The following is a 21498-nucleotide window of genomic DNA, read 5'->3' on the forward strand; positions in this document are numbered from 1 at the left end:
TGAGAGCACACAGACATGGGCTTTCACTGAGCTGCTTTCCCTGCTAAGGGATCCTGCTGGCAGCAGTTCCTTTGCACCTCTCTTATAGTCTCCAACTGCTTTTACTGGGCCAAATCTGGTGCCACCTGGCTTAGGTGACACAATTACACTAATTTACTCAGGCTGACAACCATGAACTTCTGGTATTATTTGTGTCCAAGTAATACCAGTTTTGTTTTATATATATTTATATATATATATATTTTATGTGTCCAATAACTCTTTGCCGTGATGAAATTAAGGCAATTAAAGCCCCAGTTTCGTGTGGGGAAAGGTGGCGATGAGGTCTGTGCTCGGTTTTTGCGGCGGGAGAACGGGGCCGGCCGTGCCGGTGCAGTGAGGAGGGCCGAGTGCTGCCGGCCATGCCTGAGCCGCGGCAACCCACAGCCCGATCCCGGGGCTCCGCCGGGACTGCAGCCGGGAAAGGAACACTGGCACTGCAGCTGGGCACGGCAGGGATGCTGTCACCGCAGCCGGGAATGTCCAGGACGCGGTGGCCGCAGCCGGGACCGGACGCTACCGCGGTCGCCCAGCACCGGGCCGGGCCGGGCCGGGCCGGCGCCACCTGGCGGCTTCCGGGAGCGGCTCGGGCCGCGCCCGTCCGCGGCACGAAGCGGCCTCGGTGGCTCCCGCGGGGCCCTCGGGGACTGAGGGTTTCCAACCTCATAAACGCCCGTGGTTTCCCTGGTATTGTCAGGCCGTGCTGTAGAGGTCGGCAGTAAGAGCCACCCGTGCCACCCTTCTCTGCAGCCCTCAAAGCGCCCGATTCCCCCATTCCTTTCCAAGAAGTCTCAGCTATGGTGTGTTTCCCAGTCCATTCCCAGTGCTCTCCCATCCTCTGGCTTCTGCAGGGATGCGGGGCCAAGGTCACAGTTGAGGCATGAACCCATGTCTGTGGTAATGAGACATTAGCAGCAAGGGCAAGAGCTGAGCAGGATCATGAACAATCCCTTCCCCTGCCCAGAACTGAGGGTTAGGATGCCTAGGCAGCCCATCCCTTTCCAGTCACTCTTCTGCTGGGCCCGAGGCAATGGCAAGATGTCCCACACTCCTGTAGCGATAACCTCTCTCTCAGATACACTAGAAAGTATTTGCCAAATAAGTCTCATTAATAAATATAAAAGAGATACAAAACCTAAATTCACGATGACAGAGGGTGTGAAATGTTAGTGTCACATTAATTTCAAGCACATTCAGGATTTGGAGTACACAAGGGTTCTGTGTACCTTTCTTTTCTCCCAGAATGTGTAACTTCTCTATAGACACATAACTATTAACTTACCTGCTCTCCATTAATGGAGTTCAAAGCTGCTGCTGGGTCAACACAAACATAGAATTTCCAATAGAAATGCCACCAAAGAGCAAAATGGAGTTTCCTGAAAAGGCTGGGTTGGCTACATGATGCCCATCATGACCAAATAGCTCCACAACAGCTTTACAAACCCTACATATAGTTATCCTGAAAAGGAGCACCGGTTGTGTGTTGCTTTACTGTAGACTGTTTCTATGGAGGAAGCCAGCAGCATTTCCCTGGTGCCACTTCCAATGTCTGAGAAAGAAGAGCTGGACAGAAGCTGGACACATGCTCCCTTTCCTCTTCATGGACAGATGTCCAGGGGAAGGAGACAGAAAATTAAAGCAAAAAAGGAGTTAGTTGTGTCTCTGATGTTAACACTTGCAGGACCAGATCTGCAGAATACATGTCAGACTGCTCTAACCGCTGATCTGGACAACCTACAAAATTACATTAGGTGGTACAAGAACTATTTAGTTTCCCTTTTTCTTACATTATATACAAATGAAGTTTTTTATATGACTTCAGAAGAGCTGTAACTTTTTGGTCACTGGGACTGGATGGGACCCAGTCATCTGCTCAGAAAGCATGTCTCAGGTTCAGTGTTGTAGAAGTCACAGAGACTTCAAAACTGTACAAATCAGAATAAAATTACTCTTCATGCAGCACCACACAAAAGCAAACAGAATTTCCCATTGCATGCTTCAGCAGCAGCACTGGGTGCCCAGCTCAGGCTTTGGAAATCATGGATCTGCTCCCTGTCCACTGGTGACCTCCAACAAAATATCTTCTTGTCCCATACTGTGTTTTTCTCATCTTCCAATATAATCCTCTGTAAAGCACCTTTATAATGCATGCACTGTGAAGTGTTTTAGCAGATGCCATTGCAACAGCTGACCCAGGTGAAACACAGGAGGGCTTTACACCCAGGATTTTGCTTCCCATTGCTCTGAAGATGCCTCCCCAGTGTTCCCAAAGGAGCTTCCTCCTCCATAGCTGTAACCCTGTTAGGTTTTCTGCCCCACAAAGCCCTCTATCCATCAGCATAGATGTCCTCAGCACCCAGAGGGTTACCCTGACAGTAGCTGTAGCACTGGTGTGCAGCAGCAGTCTAAGGGAGAGTGAGAAAAGAAACTGATTGTTTGAAACAGGGTGGAAAGTTGCAAATAATGGGTTACACAGTAGGTTACCTGCTTTAAACCACCATTTGGTGCATCTGCTTCTCTTCAGTGACTTAACACAGACTTTACATTTTAGGTAAACTGAATTATGCCCAATGTATGTTTAGGCATCTACAGCAGAAAATGCAAATACATCAGAACCAGATGCTATTGTACTACAATCTGGCAGTCTATGCAGGGCTTTCTGACATGATTTCTACATGTATCTCTGAATATCATCATGCTCAATTTGTAAGAAAACAGCTAGCACATCAGCAGGAATAAATCAGCATCTCCACCGAAGTTCAAAACAGCCTCTTGGAACAAGCCATTGTGCTTAAGGTTGCAATGTTTTCCCCATTATCTTCTAAACTCAGTTCCTCACTGACCAGAGACCTTGCTCCCACCAGTCTGCTGGAGCTCATCCAGCTGCCTGTGCCTGCCGTGGGAAGGGACACACCAGGCTCCAGCTTCAACAGAGGAGCACGAGTCTCTTCCACCATCTCCTGTGGATTTGGAAAGGGATTTCCAAATACTGTCAGCACCAACCCTTCCATGCTGTTACTTCAGCTGGCCTTTGATGAATGCTGGTGAGCTAGAAAGAGCAAGCCCCCTGGGAACACAGACTGCCAGCACCACCCACTGCCAGTAAAGGAATGCTTGACACATACACAGTGCTGGGGAAAGCTCTGTGATTCTGTCCTGAGACAGCTGTCTGTCACAACAAACACCACCTCCCTCCCTTGCTCTGCTCTTCTTTCCAAATGAAATAGGAAGGGAATTACCTCACACCCCCTCAAAAAAAGGCTTGGTCTTGTTCAAATAGAAACATAGGTTGCCTGGGCTGGCTCCAATACCAAATCTAATAAACAGAAGAATGAAGCTGAAATAAACACAGGAGAAGTTGCTTATTTTCTAAATAAGACTAAATTTATTCATTACCCTAGTAAAAACAAAGTTTGGATTACAAGTGTCTGAACAGTATAAAAGTACAAAACAGGTTCCATAGATTTCTAATACATTAATACAAAGTGCATGACTACTCATTTTGCATTACTACCGGGAATGGAACAGGTGGGAGGGAGTAGGGGAAGCAGTTGGCAGTTGAAATCTAGCAATAAATAAATAAATACAGAAGAGATGATCCATATCAGAGCACATCCTACCACCAACACTGCAGCCTTCTTAGGTGTACAGAATTACTGATGCTGAAAACACAAATTCACATGAAATGGGTGTCTGCAAACACAGTGAGGACTCTTGCTCAAGCCCATATTAGCCATGACCAACCTAGTTATGCCTTTATACAATCAAGTATCCATTATATCTATGGCTGGACTCAATGGGCTTAGGTCTTTTCCAACCTGAATGATTCTATTTGGTTGAGAATAAAAGCAAGGTAAGCAGCTTTGTCCTCCCTTAAGAACCTCGGCATTTAGGAAAAGCAAAATTAGTCCAAGGAAAGCTCTAAGGCTGTGATAAGTCAAAGCCTTGTTTCCCCCGATTTTCTTTCTCTCCAGAGATTGGCTGACCCAACAGGAGAAGAAAAAAGAAAGGAAAAAAAAGCTTTGAGGGTAGAGGCTCCTCTTAAAACCTGCATATCTTTCCCTATCTATATTTTCATTTGCTAAGTATTCCCATTTCAGGAACTGAGACCACATGGAAATCCAGTCCTAAACCCTACCCACCACAGTATTATGCCAATGACTCTCACAAAAAAGGAAAGCTTAGAATCATAGAATACGCCAAGTTGAAGAGACTCATCAGGATTAACTCCAACTCCTGGCCCTACACAGGACACCACAAGAATCACACCATGTAGTAATCCATTGTAGGCTATCCCAAAGGAGTAATAGTAAAAAAAAAATCCTCCCTCCCCCTAAAACCAGGAAAAAAACCAACCAAACAAAAAGCAGAATTCCCAACTCACACAAGTAAAACCTTCATAAAAGGAACATGAAGCAACTGGGAGCTAAAACTGCAGCACAGTCTTCCAGGAAGCTGCTTCCACCCTAGAGGCAAAGCAGAATTTGAAGGAGTGTCACAACGATTTGCACATGAGCTTGTCTGGGAATCTGTGCAAAAAGTATTATCTTCTGATCACATATGCAAACAGAGCTGCTGCCTTGATTCATCACAGCACCATTCTTAGCAGAACTTTTCAGATTCAATATTCACAAAGATGTGGACCTGGCAGTTGCTTAAACAAACAAACAAACAAAAAAAAACCCCAACAAAACCCAAACACAGAAAAGCACTGCAGGGGAAGGGTTTCAAAACAGTTATTGTGAATCCAAACCCCAGACCTGAAACCAGATTATGTCTCTGGACCAGAGCCTAATTTGCTTAGCAAGAGGTTTGGTTCTTTGTCAGGTCCAAAACCAGGAGGAGTTTTGTTTGTGGTCACATTTCAGCTGTGCTGGGCCAACAGAGAGCAGTTACTCAGTTCTGGCTGCCATCTACACCTGACTTGAGCATCAAGATGTTTCTTGGTCCATCTCTAACCACCAGGGGTTACTACACAAGCCCAGGGTGCCTGCTGCTGGCTTAAAAAAAAAAAGTAACTTCCCATTTTGCTATGTTCAGTTCTCAGGTAAATCTTCATCCTTAGCTAAGGTGGAGAGCTCTCCCACCCCCTCTCAAGAGCACTTTTATGCTGGAGGGCTTCTCAGATAGCTACCACTTGAAGTAGAGATGTCTGCAGATTACCAGTCTGTATCACATGGGAGGAATGAAATATTTGTCTTTGTTGTCAGTAGTATAGGGTGAAATTGCCACACCTTTAAAAATATATATTTTGTAACTGGTGAGGTGACTTATAACATTTCTATGTATTAGTTAATCTTATTGACTCATACATGTCTAAGAATGAAATATTTTCTTGGGAATTTAGGAAGTTTGCCAACCAACTTTTAAAGAAAGGAAAAAAAAAAGCCTTACAGCCACTGCTTCTTTCAGTATAGAAACATGAACTACATATACTTTAATATACAAACCCCATCCTCATATTCACCTGGGAAGTGAGTGTGGGGGAAAAATTAGACAACCTTGCAGCAGCATTCAGCTTTGCCAAGTGTTCCATAGCATCTTAAATATTATGTACAGTCTTTCTGAAAGGATACAAACTGGCTTCAGAGTTTGAGGAAATCGTAGCAGTAAAACCCAAAACAGTTCTAGGGAATAGTCTTTTGGCAGCATAGCAGGTGTCCAAAATGAACAGTCACTTTTCTAGTATTTTTCCAGAGAATAAGGATCTGTATAACCTTCTGCAGCTATCCAAGGAAGTCACCACTCCTCTTGGGTGGAGATTGCTGGAGATTGGGGTTCTTCTTGTTCTGGCTTTTCAGTGGTAGACTTTTTATTGCTACAACAAGGTTTGAAGAGATGAGTGTCTATGAGGACTTCTCCAAAACGCCCTTTGTAAATAATTCCACAGCAGACCTTTTGCCTGGAAGAAATGGCAGGGAGACAGATACTTTGTCTGTTTAGAATATACAGAATTCACAAACATGCAAAAAGTAAGTCTGACCCCAGACACTACTTTATTGAGCCTCCAGCCCAGAGGACAGGGGCAAAAAGACTGCTCACAAACAGAAAACAAATCTGTGTCTAAATCAACAACTGGTCTTTGGGGGAAAAAAAACCCCAACAAAGAAAAAGAGAAAAACCCCAAACATGTCTATACAAAAACCAAGTCTCCAACTTTGCTTCCCAGGGAAGTTTCAGACACAACCATCTGATCTGAACTAACCTTGGCTACAATGCACTTGCAAATATTATTTGAGAGGAGGCAGCAAAGTCACAACAATTTCAATTGAGCAATTAGCTAAACAAGGGATTGCTGTGTCACAACATGCAATAAAAGATAACAAGCTCATCAGCTCCCAGAAAACCTTGTGGTTTTCCTCCCACTCCAGGATTTTTTTTTCCCCCCAAATGACTACCATCACATGTCAACCAAATCAAATGCTATGTTTTGCTGGCAAGCTGGGAACACCCTCGTATGTAGCAACACACCGTTATCTACAGGGTATAGTTTTAAGAAGAGATAATGACAGACAGGAATATAATCTGCTATTCCCAAAACCAGCAAAAACATTTTCCAGCAACTGTTTTAGTGTTTATGGAACTGAAGGGAGATAGGGGAAAATGTCTTAAACACAAAGCATTTCTTTCTGTGCATGAACAGACAGGTGTTCTATAATGCCCTGTGACTTAAATTATATCCTTATAACAAATCAGGATGAGGACGCAGAATCAAGCAGCATGTATGCAAAGTGAGCTTGCTGCCTGCACAGAGGGCACATTCTGCTGCTTTTTACCTTTTCCAGTATGTGAGATCTAGGAAGGAGAACACTGGTGTTCTGCTGGCCCCAGCGCTCAGCTCTGTGTCAGAGCCATCATCTGACTGGTTACTGTAACAGGGCGACTGAGCTGGGGAGGCACTTGAAGTTGTGCTGTGGGCATCAGAATCTGCAGAGCAAAGAAGAAATGCAAAGATCAGGACATGCATCCAACAACTTACCCTCTTCCTGACTTGTGGATTGGGAGCAGATGCACAGATATGCTTTAATAAGAAAAACCTAACAACGACAACCCATTTATTTCACTTGCTCCTGCCTGTTTCGATACAGAGTATCAGGATTTGTGAAACAGCCATCAGAAGTGGAGGGAGTCGTTCTACATGAGGGATTGGAAAAAGGTTCAGGATCAGGCTTCAGTTGCTGGCTCTCAAACATAGCATACACAGGCCACACACTGAAATCACTGGGAGATCTCTCAAGACAGTGGAGATCTGTGTTCCAGTCTTTCTCTCTCACTGTACATTTTCTTTCTTATTCTTTCAGGTAAAGTGCTGCAAAGCTCTTCCCAATAATGCATTATATATATATATTCTCATTATGTGTTAGGTAGTATTGAGCTTTTGCTGGATCAAGACCAGGAGCTGCAGACACACCTTAACAGTGTCTTGCTCTCCCACCTTTCAGCTGCCATCTCTGGCAGCTACAGTGACACAATTAAATTAACTGCAGTGCCTTGAATGAGGAGATAAAAGCTCATTGGGTCAGGGCCTTCACTGATTCTTTGGAGACTTCTCCTTCTGACTAGGTAGGATAATTGAAAGAGAGAGAGACTCAAGTCAGCAACGGTTAAGAAGCTGGAAGGTTTGCTTTAGAAGAAAAGCCTTAAGTACTGACACACATTTAGAGCATAACTGGCAGATGGTTTTGTTGGAAAGCTATGAATCCAAATCTGTTTGGAGAGTCCATGTGCTACTGGAAAGAAATCACTGAGACTGGCAGAGGAAGGTATAAGGAAACATGGTAGGAATTTAAGGGGGGGGGTTAAAAAGTATGTATGGAAGAAAAAGACTGTAATGTTTTTTGGGAAAAGAGAGCTGAATATGGCCATAGCACATTACTGAAAGCAGGGAGAAGCCTCTTCCAGCTTCAGTTTCAATGAGATCTTTGCCCAAGATGTTTTTTCTAGGGATATGTCATTTAAGTGTGGGACATAAGCTACAACTGCCTGCACTTTCAAGCCAGACTCCTCGTGCTCCCTTGCCACTTCCCCACCTCTGTCTTGCAGCCCACCCTGCACACAAGCTCTTCCTTCTCATGCCACCCAAAACTCTCAGACGACAAGAGGCTGTGAAAACAGGGAGAGCCCAAATGTGGCAGTGCACAACCAAATCTAGAGGGTGAGTCAGCTTGGCCAGTTAACAGTGAGCTGTGTTAGGGGAGGCTGAAGTTTATGGCTAAAATCACTTTGGATCCACTTACTGTGCCGCTTGAATTCCTTTTGCAGTTTGCTGATTTGATTGCTCTTTATTCTGCTTCCAGAGAGAGTTTTCATTTTCTTTGGTTTCAATGTTGTTTTAAGGCTGGGTCCAGCCCTGGCATCTACCACCTAGGGCAGGGAAAATGCATGTTTGAATACTTATGCATCATGCCCAGGTATTGCCCCAGTCAAGACACAGGTAAGTGACTTAGCAGAAGGTGTTCAAAATCCCCTTAAGTTAATCCAAGCCAGTTCTGTGCACTGACACTCTCATGCTTCATTTAATCTGGCTAAATCTCAGCCTCTGCAAGAGGCTGAGTCTGCAGGAAAATACAGCAAACTACTTTGAAAAGCACATTTAGTTCAACTTCTGCCAACTTCCCATTTTAACACATTCAGTTTAGAACCAAATAATTGTTTAAGCTAATACAGGTCCAGTTAAGAGTGTCTGCCAAGCGTTTGCCCTGTAGTTTTTTGGATGTATTTTTAGTCATAAATTTAACTTTTGAGTAAAGCTAGTGGTAGTAATAACCATAGTTATGGCTCCCATTACTATCAAGACATCCTGGATATAAAGATTATTATATACACAAGGAATCATGATCATCCTTCCAGCCTTAGGCCTGAATTAAATTAGACGTATCAAAACAGAATATATGAGTGAAAGTAGCTGCAAGATTATTAGTCATTGTAATTATCTGATTAAATAAGATTGATTAATGTGTTGCTTGAGCAAGTCACTTTGCCTGGTTAAAAAAAAAAAAAAGCAACCAATTTTGAATAAAGGCCAAACTTGAAATGTTTTTTGGTTTTGTGTTTTTTTTGTATGTCATAAGAGACTTTTGGACAAAGTTATGAGCTTGTGAAAACAAGGAATTACAAGGTAAGTCAGTCTGTGACTGCATCTCAGGCTTTCATAATCACCTTTTGCACATAAGCAGGTAGGAGCCACACAGTACTAAGTGCTCCAGGAAGCATTTAGAGATGCTGAGGGTGGGAAGGAAGAGTGTGGGTGCAAGAACAAACCCCAAACCCCTGCCAGCACCTCCCCTCTCTAGAAAGAGTTAGTTTTGGGGCAGAAGAGAAATAAATTACTAACGTGATTCCAGTTTTTTTTTGATCCTGCTGGTAATTTTTTCCATCTTTTCACCAAAAGAACACAGGCATTGCAAATATCTCCTGAGCGAGCCTCATGGAGCCTGGTAAAAACAAAAGCAAAGATCACTTAACAACAGTTAATAAAAGCACACCCCCACTTGGTAACAGCAAGAAGTAAATAAAAATTGATTAATAGAAGAGTTCTGAAATTCTATTTTTCTGACATTGCAGGTCATCCAGGATGCTCAAACAGTGCAATTTAAAGACCAGGTCTCACTTTCAGAAAGCACTCTTCCACGCATTAAAAAAAAGGTGTCACAATTCTGCCTCCAGAGGGGACTGAAAACTACAGTCCCATCACCTGCAGGTTTTGGAATCTCTTCCCCCAAAACCAAGACACAATTGCAGTGGATTGCTTAGTTTGGAGCAGAAGGAATAATCAAGTTATTCAAACGTACACTTGGGAACAAACATCAAAAGCTTACTTGGGTCTTAACTTTCCCACAGAGCTTCAAGGATGAGTAACAAACATCACCTAACATACTCCCACATGAGCACAGGATAAGGTTTCAGAAACAGCAGTCACTGGAATGACAGCAATACTTGCTCCCTCTAACAAGCTTTCCTCAGGAATCATCTCTACTGCTAATCCATGCTAAAAGAAATATAACAGGGAAACACCGTAAAATTTTTCAGCTAATTAAATAGGGAAACTTTGGATCATTTACAGCTGAATGAGGCAGGCTCAGAAAACCATTATTGCGCAGTGTTTAGTCTGCATTTTTACCTTGGGAAACACATTTCAGATAGCACAACAACAGTGGTCCTGGTAAACTGCAAATTGCTTTACTGCAGTTAAAAAACAACAACCACCAAAAAAAAAGTAATGGATCTGCACACAGCCTTTGACTGCCAAGGACAGTAGTGAAGAAATATGATAAGGAAAACTGCCAGCACCAGACTTGTGTACAAAAATCCAAGGTAAACACAAAGCACTCTAAAGTTCACTACATGAAAAGAGCATTTCTAGAAAAAGTGGGGAAAACTTGTGAATTTTATACAAAATTTCAAACTCTTCAAAAGTATTCAAGAAAATTCAAAGATCACAGTAAGTGGTACAAGAAATCTCTAGTATTTATAGTTTTATTTACCAATGCTTTCAAGAAACATTTCCTAACTGGAAAGCTAATCACCTTCCAAGATAATGGTTTTCCAATGAGAAGTTTTAATAACACATTGCTGTGTCCTATTTGAACAAAGACACCAATACTTGTCAACAGGGTACTCTACATAAACCCTGCTGAAACTGCTAAATATTTGCTCATCAAGTTTTATCTAACATTCTTGAATCTTCAGAGCCACAGAAAGCCCCCATGGATCTGTAGAGTTCTTTATTTTATGTAGCTGTTTACACCTCTATGGAACCAGCAAAAAATGTACTGAGAGAAGTCTAAAATCCTTGCACATGCTGTGAGGTGGGAGAGACACGAGCCTGATCCTTTGTTGTTATGAATTACCAGCTCTCCCTTGGCACTGACAACATTGAAAATCAAACTATACCATACACAGCAGCAGAGGATCCAGCCCCTCCTAGTCTGCCCAGGAAAGCTGTGAGGAAGCTGAAGGCAGCCTTCTCCCACCACTCCCCTCTGATAACCTTTCAGAGCAAGGAGGACAGTACATCAGGTTTGCAGCTTAGAGATCAGTGCCAAAAGCGCTGACTAAGGCGGGAATCTTACCCAAAACAATTCTGGAAATCCTTTTCATAACGTTTGCTGTCAGTGAAACGAGAACTGGAAGACTTAGCTCTGCAAATACAGCAGCCCTCTATACTCCGGTACATCTTCGGTTTGTGAAAGCCAAACATCTTTTCCTCCCAGATGTACTCTGTGAAAACAAACAGAAACTGGTATTAATTATCACTGTTAGATAATGAAAGGAAAAAAACTGCTAGATTAGGGCATAGTTTTTTTATCCCATGTTGCCTCAGAAGAACAGATGCATCTAGAAAGCAGTAGTTAAAGAAATTATATAATTAACAGCTGAAATATTAAGCAAAACCCAGCAGGACCCATAACAAGATCATTTGCTGCACAAATCTACTCCAAGGGCACATCTACAGGCAGCACAACCCAGATGTGTGAACGCAGCCAACCCGACCACTGAAAGCCCTGTGCATGTGGCACAACAAGCTGCAGGACAGGCTGTGTGAACCTGCCCATGCCCACGGATAAGGAGTTGGCAGCTGAACTCTGGGTCACTGAACTACTTCATCACCACCACCTATGCCGGTTGGAAACACCCCTGGCAAACTTAGCTGAGAGTGAGTAGGAGTCATTTTAAATAAGCTGCAGTCATACCCCCGGGGCTGTAGGGCAGACATACCTGAAAAGCTGCTCTAAAAACAGCAGGGTGGAGTCCCACCCAGCCCTCAATGGCCCTGTCTGCACTGCAGGACCCGGGAGCACTTCTCTGTTCTCAGGGCCTGGGTGAGCATCCCAGCTCCATGTCAGCACATGCTCAGCCTCCTGCCTTCCCCACCCTGCTTTCCATGGGAAGGAAACCTAGCTAGGAAAGAAAGGGCCAGGGAGCAGGACCCTGGGGCACATCTCAGCCTGTGCCTACCACACATGCCCTGCCAATAAGGATGGAACTCCGGTTACAGGGAAGTTGTTGCTTTGTAACCACCAGCTCTGCAAAGTTGGCTCCAGCCCAGAAAGCCAAGAATGCCCTCCTGCTCTCCGAGATCCTCTTCTTTTCAGTACACCAAGGCTGGGATTTGCTATCAGAGCAGGTATCATACAGTGGAACCATTTTCCAGGCAGAAACTTCAAGATAGTCAGTGCAGTCACCATGAGACCCCTTCAACACATGCTGACCCCCCCACCAAGCCAGTTCTCCCCTAAGTTGGTTGTTCCTCAGTGCAGACCCCTGTCAGGCACAGTCTAACACAGCATGAGAAGCTGTCAGAGCAAACAGGGTTCCCACAGCACTTCAAAAACTCAAACCAACAACTGAGCAAAGCTGTAGCTCTCCTGGCGCTGGGCCTGGACACACAGCAAGTCCTCACAGGCCACACAGCATCTGTCTCATAACGCAGGCAGGGATTTGTCCAAGATGTTCTCTTTTGAACAGACCCTGGTGCAAGGTTTGCCTCTACCACTGGCTGCAAGGCTCACCACACACCAAGGGCTCAGAGAGGGGACAGGCTGCAGGAAGCCCCAGGAGAATAGGTTCCCACTGCTTTAAAAAAATTAAAATTGGATGGAGCCATGCAAATAACACAACATTTCCCTATCTTTCCTTAATAAAGGCCAAGCTGCTGAATTCATTAAGAAGGTAACAAAAAACAACTGAATGACCCAGCAGCTCAGGAAGGACTTTCAGGAGAGGAGCAACTGTGGTGAGGGGGGACTCTCAGTCACTTCTCAGTCATAGGCACTACCAAGTCTCAGTAACCCAACTCAGGTTACTAGTTAGCATTTGTGGCATAGGCATCTGTCCCGAAATCTTCCACCTTCAGAAAGGTAAGGGCTGGAATCCTTTTACCCTCCAGTGGTACAGAGAAAAATAATCTGAAATCTTGTGTCTACACTGCCAGGACTTGCTGCATCATTATGGCAATAAAATATTTTGAAAAGCAGGTTCAGGTGAGGTCAGAAACACACTTCCACAAAATGACCATACGCAGCATCACACTCACCCGACTGACAGGGGGATGGTGTGCAACAGGAAAAGATCCCACACACTTCTGCAGGACCACAGCAAAAGCTAGGGAACCACCCAAGCCCAGGTACAGTCCTACACTGAGGTGAAAATACATCTCCCCACCCCAGGGGGAATAGCAAGAGTCCAGGAGCACAACAAAATAAACATGCAGTTTCCCAGACTCCCAAGAACAAGAGAAAAGTAAAAATTGTATCCAATATTGCTGGCTAATACTCAGACACAAAATCAATCGAGGAACCCGTTTCCAGCTGAAAGTGTACATGTTTGCATTTCAGTTTAGCATATACGAGACCACTTGGGGCTCACTGAGGTTGTGGCTCTTTGCAATTATTACTGCATCAACATTTAGGAAGACTCAACTCTCCATAAAGCTTGCCTTGACTTGTAGAGCCTGTTGATGGCAAGGGACTTGCTCAAGCTGAATGCCAAGGAGATCCTCCAGGCCTAGGAGAGAGATGGAGAGGATAAGTCCTTCCTTCCCTCCTTTCTCAGGTCATGCTGTCTTCCACAGGCTTGAAGTGCTGAATTCCTTTCTTCACATTTACAGCACAAGGAGCTCACCTAGGGAGACGTTCTCCCAAGGTTAACTTGTGCAAATATCCAGCAAAGTCATTCCAAATGGTGTCAGGCTTTTTAGGAGATTCACTTCTCTCTGTATTAGTACAGCATTGGCCTGAAGGGCAGGAGTAGATCTAGTAAGTAAAAGAAGGTATCCAAGTAGTGACCTGCTGAATGGACTTACTGAGGGATGGTTAAGTCTCAGAACTACTCTCAGCCTCTGCTGGATGTGTAGCAAATGAATACACAGACAAATCAGGTAAACATTCCTGGCTTGTCAAGAAAATAAACAACAGAGTATCTACGCAAACGCGTTGAGTATTTAGTTTCTTAGCACCTTCTTCAGGATATACTCTTGAGAACATTGGTTAGCAAACCTCTGGAGATCCAACAGCATGCTCACCTGGGAATTTTCAACTTCCAAACAGCAATTTTAGATGTTGTTTGACTACTCCAATGTTAAATCTGTGGTCTGATACTTTTCTTTAGAAAGTCAAAGACTAATTGCAGACACAAAGTTCACCCGTGCTGCCAAACTTAAGCGGCAAGAAAATCTTGACTGCTACGTGGCAAGAAACAACTATCAACAATGCAGCTTACTTTCTAACCAAGTTTCTTCCAGGAATCCAGACAGTGATAAGATGATCTCTGTCACCAGCTGGTATTTACACCACAGTAGAATAAGATGCATGTTTTACAATCAATGTTCTGGCAAAGACTGGAAAACACATATATTCTGAAAATATTTTGGCTTGCATCATTGCTGCCATTCTCACAGGAGCAGTCTTTCAACACCATCCTTCAATAGAAGGGAAACTAGTGCCATCTGTTTCCCACTTGATGAATGGTCAGCAATGGTATTGCCACACATCATGCCTGAATGGGGAAGAGCTAGTAGCAAAACCACAAGTTAAACAGATTTCTCTGACAACTGCATCCAAGTGCAGTTATAAATGGAAGGCGTCAGTCCAGTTACACATTTAATCCTAAACAGTTGCCATTTGACCATTATACACTACATATTCTGTCAGCTGGAGAGCTTAATGGCAAATATGGACTTAGAAGTAAATATGACTGTGCCCTTTAAAAAGTTGAACTCGAAAGCTTTGCAATTTAGATCTTGAATTAGAACCAGGGATTTAGGATGCCAGCTGCCCTAACACCTGAATCTTAGCTGTGGAACTTTAACCATGCGAAATTTGGGACAGATAAAAAAGATGTCAAGTAGAAAGTAACTTGCCTAGAAGTTAAAAAGCATTACACAATATAATTCCACCAAATCTAAGCATGTTATTAATGCTATTCAACATTGTTATTATTTGCCAAATTTAAGCATGTTATTAAAATATATCAGCAGTTGCACAGAAGTGAAAGGGACAGATCTCCAAAAAAGAATCAGAAATCTTAGCAGAGCATTATCTGTCATTCTGCAGAAATGAAGATTTACCTGCAGTAGTGGGAAAGCAGTATTCCCCCAAGCCAGGGAAACAGTGATCCTTTTCCTTCCCTGGTGTCCCTCTCCACAGCTTCTCCTTGCAGAAGTTGCTATTCCTTCAAGTTCTGCTTTATACAACTGCTTTAGCAACCTGAAGGGACTCAGAAAAGTCTCCAGGAAAGTGCTCTCTCCATTCTTCTGCCCTTTCACTTTTGAAAAAGCAGCATCAAAAATAGAAACTTGTCTTGCAAAAGAGAACAGTAAAGTCAGGAAAAGTAGTGGGAAATTTAAAAAATCCCCACACCCTGTTTATTACCTTTGTGAAAGGCTGGTACAAAGAAGCATGTGTGTGAAAATGGTTTCATGTTTTTGTTACCTGTCAGGACTAGAATTTAGTGTTTAGTTTTCTTTGCAAAATTTAATTTGATGATCTAAATTAAAAGGAGGCATTGCTTCAGATGCTCATTAAGTTTTCAAGTTAGGGAAGAACTTCTGAACTCTTTCAGATCTTAAAGTAAGCTGAGCTACTTTCATTTGTTTTTCCAGATTCCTTCTGCATTCTTTCTGATCACCCAAGAAGAATGAAAACGTTTTATAATAGAAAGGATGGAATTCCTAGAAGACAGGCATGTCTCCCTTTGTAACACAATTACCAGTCCAGTGGGAATGAACATGCTCACCTGCTTCTTGCAAAGCTGAAAGAGAAACATTCCCTGGCCTTATGGGAGAGCAGAGGCATGCCAGTCTAAATACTTTGTATCCTCCTCTCTCCCCATCTCCCCTTTGTGCAACCCAGAACTGCCATTACCTTTGTCAGAGAGGAGAACAACGATTTGATTTCCCTTTTTGTGTACCCAACAGTCTTGGCACAGCCTCCCTGAAGCTGGGCTAGAGAAAAACACCATCTACCCTACATATGTTGATGCAGCCGGTTTCTGTCAGTAAAAATCTCACAATTGTCATCCCTACAGTATTTCATTGGAACTAAGAAACACAGCCAAAATTACACTTTTTTTTTTTTTAAAGGGATCTAAACAGATGCCTTAATATAAAAAGAACCTTGGTGCTCTGGCTTTTGCATCTGCAAGAGCATATACCCAAGCACATGCACACACATGAAAAATGCTTCCAGAGCTGTCTACGGCACCAGAAGCAGAGCTGCTAGTTTCACAATAAATTCTTGAGCCTGTCCCACTGCTGAAATGAACTGCAATACCTCTACTGCAAATCAACTGTAAGACAGAGAATTGTACATCAACAGAGGAACCGATCTGTATCAGACACTCAACGTAAACATACCTCCCCTGAGTTCACAGGCTGCTGCAAAAAACCCTTGGAAGAGAAGTCAAGATTGGATCCCTCAAAAAAAAAAAAAAAAAGAAGAATATTTTAACATGCACAGAGCCAGAATGCTCCAAGGATGGCAAGAGACCAATCTAACTGGAGTCATTTGAAAATGCAACTTCAGCATCTGCAAAAATATTTTTTTACTGTCATCTCTCCCTATAGTTTAAAACAGAGGTACTAATAACCAACAACCAATAACCTTGGAATTGTGCATCCTGTACAGTGTATCCTATATCCTCAGAGTTTCCTTCCTCTCTCCACTCAAAACAACTTTACTTGTAGGAAAGCTGTATTTACCAGGAACATCTGAATGCCACAGCACGCAGTGGAGTTGTCACTTGATGAGTTCAGCAAAACCAGAGAAGTTCAAAATGACATCTTCAGGAATCTTTCCTCTTTTGCTGGTAGATGTCCACAGCTACTGTTGTGTGCTCAGTGCTGAAGTGAAATCTCAGCACAGCCGATGCACCTAGCAGCAACTACTAAGCACATATCAAAAATCAAATTGGACATTTCTTCCCCATGTTTGAGTCTCCATGGCATCCTAGCTGAGTCACAAGCTGTTCCTGGTTCCATTTTAAGAAGCAGTCAAGTCATAAAGAAGCCTATTCACCTGCTGGATCTTCCCTAGGAAGGAAGCTCCTAACGCATTTAAGCTAGAGAACTGAAAGGCTAAGCCACGTGGGTGTTCCTCTGAACTGCCATGTGGTTAGTGCTCCAGAAGGGATAGGCCAAAGCATGAAAACAATAATCAGCAAGATTTGCATAAGGAGGAAAAAAAAAAAAAAATCCAAACCTGTCCCACCTGCAGACATTCCATGTTGAAAGATGACTTCCCCCTAGCTGAAATTCCTATTGCATAACTAACACCATGCTCAGCCTGAGCAGGAGCCCAGCAAGGAAAACTGGGATGTTCTCAAACATGTGTTGGAGTTCAGTCTGCGATCCTTATGAGTGCAGTCACCACAGCTTTCATGATGCTGTCTGCAAGCACCTGCTACTGAAAAAGCATCACAGCCACTTCACATCATGAGACACTGAACAGTTTTTGTTTGTGTTTTTTTGGCTGGGTTCTTTTATGTTGATTTTAAACAAACAAGTCCCCTGGATGGGGACTTGAACAGAAGGAGCAGTAATTATTTGGCAGAACAACTGAAGTAACTTCATTAAAAAGGACACTTTTCCATGTCCTTAAGCAGTATTACTGGTCATTTCACTTGGACTTTGGACTGAGCACATTCTACAGAAATGCAAAGGCTTGAGTTGTGAAATGGAGCCCTGCCTGGGCAATTTTCAAATCCCAGCTCACTGGCTTCTTCTCTGTGTTAAAAAGCAAGTGCTACAGAGGGTGCAAGAATGAAGCTGATTGTCATGTAGGACCCTGTGGATGTCGTTCATGTCATTATGAGAGAGGTACAAGAAATGAGGTGTTAAGAATCAATGCAAAGCAGAGTTAGCTAACACAGAAAGAGCTGTTTGGCATGAGTGAGACAACAAACCGTCACAGTTTTTACTTTATTTTTAGCCTCTGTGAATTTATCAGCTTTTTTAAAGTCTTCTACAAAGAAGTCACTGATACTTTCTTCATAAAGAAAGACTGAATACATCGGCAATTAGCTTAGTTTAGAGAATGAAGTGAGGAGTAATTTTTTCCCAGAGGCTCTGGCACTCAATCCCACTTACTTTCAGCGGGAGCTGGATGTTGCATGCCTGTGGCTGTGTTTGAAAATCCAGACTTGTTACTTGCTGCTTTTCTACCAGGTACCACAGATCCCAAGAAACCTAGAGCTCACCTGTGTATCAAAGGCGCTGAGTGTCCACTGGTATCAGGAGAAAGGTTTCCAGTTCACTGTCTGTCCCTACGGTGCCAAGTTTGTGCAATCTTTAATTTTAAAAAGCTGTAAACTACACAGTGGATCTGTCTGCCTGCAGGCTGGTGAGAAAGGGGGTGCACACACCCTGTACACGGCTGCCAGGAGCAGTCTCAGCTTTGGAAGCAAGCGCACAGCAGTAAAGCAGTTTGCTGAGGAGCCATCACCCTCACCGACTGCCTTGTCCAAAGAGCGAAACACTTGTGTGCACGGCTGTCAGCCTGCTATCTTCCTAAGTGCCAAATTAATATTCCAAGTAAAAAAGAGCATCGCTGCTCAACCACTGCTGTTTCACTTGTGGGCTCAATGCAGGACGCTGGGCCTTCTCCTGCCGCTCCCCAGCCACGCAGGGACGGTGGCACGGCCCGGCCTCCAGCCCAGACACGTGTGCAGGGCACAGCAGCGGGCAGCATCGTCCATCGGCTGCCTGCAGCGGTTGACTGCACAGCCACAGCTCCCAAGATTTTAGCAATTGTAATGTTAATTGAATAATTTAAGTCCGAAGGACGGACCATCAGTCAGGGGACAAGGCTCTCTGTAGGATGAACCGGGGCTGTTCCCGCCAGGAATGAGCCGCTGGGGGGGCTCGGGGGCAGGCGGGATTCAGCCCTGTTCGCCGTGTGCGGGCACGGCCCGAGTAAACAACAGGTTTGGCAGGTCCCTTTAAATCCCTTCAGCTACACGCATCCGGACACGGGGGTAGGAAAGGAGACGGCAACTTTTATCTCACCAAAGTGAGAGCGCAACGGGGAGCGCTTTCCTGGCGCAAGACTGCGACTTTAAAACAAAACAAAAAAACACCAAACCCTAAATAACAACGGTAAAAAACGCCCAAACAGGCAGAGCTCGTTCGCGCCGCTCCCGGCAGGGCACCTCGTGGCCCCGGGCACGGCCCCGCTCCCCCGTTAACGCTGGCGGCTGGAGCGGCGGCCGGAGCCAGGGGCGGGCGGGCGGCGGCGCCGGGAACAAAGACCCCCCCCGGGGCACGCGACCTACTTTCGCGGGCGGCCCCGCCGGTCAGGTGGAGCCGCGGGAGCGCACACGCGGGTGGCCGCAGCCCCCCCACCCTGCGCGGGGCTGCCAAGCGCTCAAGTCGCCGAAAGACGAGTAAAATCAAAAATAAATTAGAAGAGCACAGGAAGGGGAAGCCGGCGCGCCAGGGAGGAAAGCCCCGAGCGCGGAGGTGGGCGCTGCGAGGCGGCCCCCGCACTGCAAACACCGCCCCACCACGCGGTCGCGGAGCAGCCGCCCCATCCGGCGGGGGGGGGAGCGGCGGGAACCGGGGATGGAGCCGCGGCCGCACCGCCGAGCACCCGGACCCCCGTTCCGGCGCGGTGACGACCGTGCCCCGTCGCCCCCCGTCCTTCCCTCCCCGCCCCGCGCCGGTTCCTCATGGCTCGGCCCTGACGTAATTCAAACATGGCAACAGTTTCACTTCAAAGGGCCGTCGCAGACCTCCCGGCAACGCGGGCACGCCGCGACGGGGGCGACGCGGACCCCCAGACCCCGGGGCAGCCCCGGACCGGCCGCCGGGGCCTGCCCGCCCGCCGCAGCGCCGTGCGCGCAGCGCGGTGCCGTGCGGAGCGCGCGTGCATCCAAAGTTTCACCGCCCCTCCAAACTCCTCCAAAACCAGCAGGCAGCCCTTAAAAAACACCGTCCCGTGCACGACAAGTGTTACCCCAGCGACACCCGCCACCCCGGAACCGAGCCCCCGCGGGCGCGGAGGAGCGCTTTCCCCCGGCGCGCCGGGGAGCCGCGCCGCCCGCAGCACATGCGAGCCCTTTGTTTTCCCTGCAGCCGGGCGCTGCCTACGTGCCGCGCCGGGGGCACGCCGCTCGCCCCGCCGCCCCGCGCCGCGCAGCCCCCCAGAGCCCCCAGTTAAAACTTGTTGGCGCCGGGCGCGGGCAGACGCCAGCAGGAACGGGAGCCGCTTGCACTGGCACCGAGCTACGGAGCGGCAGGACGCCATCGCCGCCGTTCCGTCCCCACGCCGGCAACGTCGCGCACCGGGCCGGGGGCAGGACGGGGAAGGCCCCATACCGCGATCTGTGCGACCGACAGCACGTGTCCCGCCAGCCCACGGCCGCACGTTTTGCTCTTCTGCAGCGGGCACGGACTCGGACACCCCCGCAATTACTAATGATAACTGGAAACAATAAGAACTGCCCCACTCTCCCCACGTGAAACACGGGGAGAGAGGGATGGCGGGCACCAGCGGGTCCCCCTCTCCTTAGCCACGCCGCTGGCACCAACTTATGCGCGAGCGCTACAGGTGTGCGCTGCGGGGCGCGCCGGGGCCGCACCTGCGGCACCCGCTCCGCACCGGCGGGGCCACGCCACCCGCGTGGCGAGCCAGGGCCGCCGCGGCCCGGGAAAGTTGCCCTGCAGCCCGTCATCGCCAAGAAGCCCGGTTTTCCAAACCCGCTCCGCACCTTGGGACTGCTTTCGGAGTTAAATTATGGGGAACTGGCTACTCTTTCCTCATAAAGACTTGGCGATTTAATCGTACTTTGGGATGGGGGCGGACAGAAGTCAGAGTTCTAGGGATGGGTCCGCAACAATGCGGGAGGCGTTCCTCTCCGCTCGCGCATCCTTTAAAACTCTACTAATCCAAGAAAAAAGCGGGCGAAACGCCGCTCACAGAAGCCACACGCGTGTCAAAGTGTTTCAAGGCGGCAAAGTCTTTTTGCCGCTGCAAAACTGGGGACAAACTTCGGGGAGTAACTTGGAATGAACAGAAACCACCGGCTCCTGGAAAAAAAAAATCCCAGCACCAAAAAAAGAAAACAAACAAACAAAAAAAAGAAACCTACCATGAGCAAACAAAAAAAAAAAAAAGAAACCCCGAACAACAAGAAACAAGCAGCCACGAAACTCAGTTTGAGCCCGCCGCTCCCTCCCGCCCGGGAGAAAGGAAAGCATCACTCACCGCCGCGCTGCGCCCACCAACACCCGTGCGGTGCGCGGCGCTCCCGCCGCTGCGCGCGCTCCCCGGCTCCCCGCGCTCTGCCGCCGGCGCGGGCGGGCGCGCGAGCCCGCGGCCCCCCCACGCCCCGCCCGCCGCCCGCCCCTCGGCCGCTCTGCGCAGGCGCCGTTCCCACGGCTCCGTTCTCATCAATCGAGCCCCACCGGCTGCGCGCGCCCCATTGTCCTTTTAAGGCAGAAAGGGCCGCGCGGGAAGCGCG

General features: G+C 46.5%; 1 protein-coding gene across 1 annotated transcript; it reads right to left on the bottom strand.

Annotated features, from left to right (window-relative positions):
* Positions 1–3401: 3401 nt before the first annotated feature.
* On the bottom strand, positions 3402–21269 carry SINHCAF (SIN3-HDAC complex associated factor). The gene is made up of 6 exons (XM_053943773.1): positions 21243–21269; positions 11112–11259; positions 9374–9473; positions 8277–8403; positions 6816–6966; positions 3402–5941 (listed from the first exon to the last, which is right to left on the bottom strand). The coding sequence occupies exons 2-6, from the start codon at positions 11237–11239 to the stop codon at positions 5779–5781; spliced, it is 669 nt and encodes a 222-aa protein (XP_053799748.1). The 5' UTR covers positions 11240–11259; positions 21243–21269; the 3' UTR covers positions 3402–5778.
* Between the last annotated feature and the right edge of the window lie 229 nt (positions 21270–21498).

Source organism: Vidua chalybeata, chromosome 5 (assembly GCF_026979565.1).
Source record: "Vidua chalybeata isolate OUT-0048 chromosome 5, bVidCha1 merged haplotype, whole genome shotgun sequence".
Taxonomy (NCBI): domain Eukaryota; kingdom Metazoa; phylum Chordata; class Aves; order Passeriformes; family Viduidae; genus Vidua; species Vidua chalybeata.

What these genes read in the sequence shown, in the direction of transcription:
- SINHCAF (XM_053943773.1), bottom strand. Translation starts at nt 11,239, where the DNA reads ATGTTTGGCTTTCACAAACCGAAGATGTACCGGAGTATAGAGGGCTGC. An exon ending in GATTTCCAGAATTGTTTTGG is followed by an intron (nt 9,474 to 11,111) that starts GTAAGATTCCCG and finishes TGTTTTTACCAG; the next exon opens with GCTCCATGAGGCTCGCTCAG. An exon ending in GATCTCACATACTGGAAAAG is followed by an intron (nt 5,942 to 6,815) that starts GTAAAAAGCAGC and finishes CATTTCTTCCAG; the next exon opens with GCAAAAGGTCTGCTGTGGAA.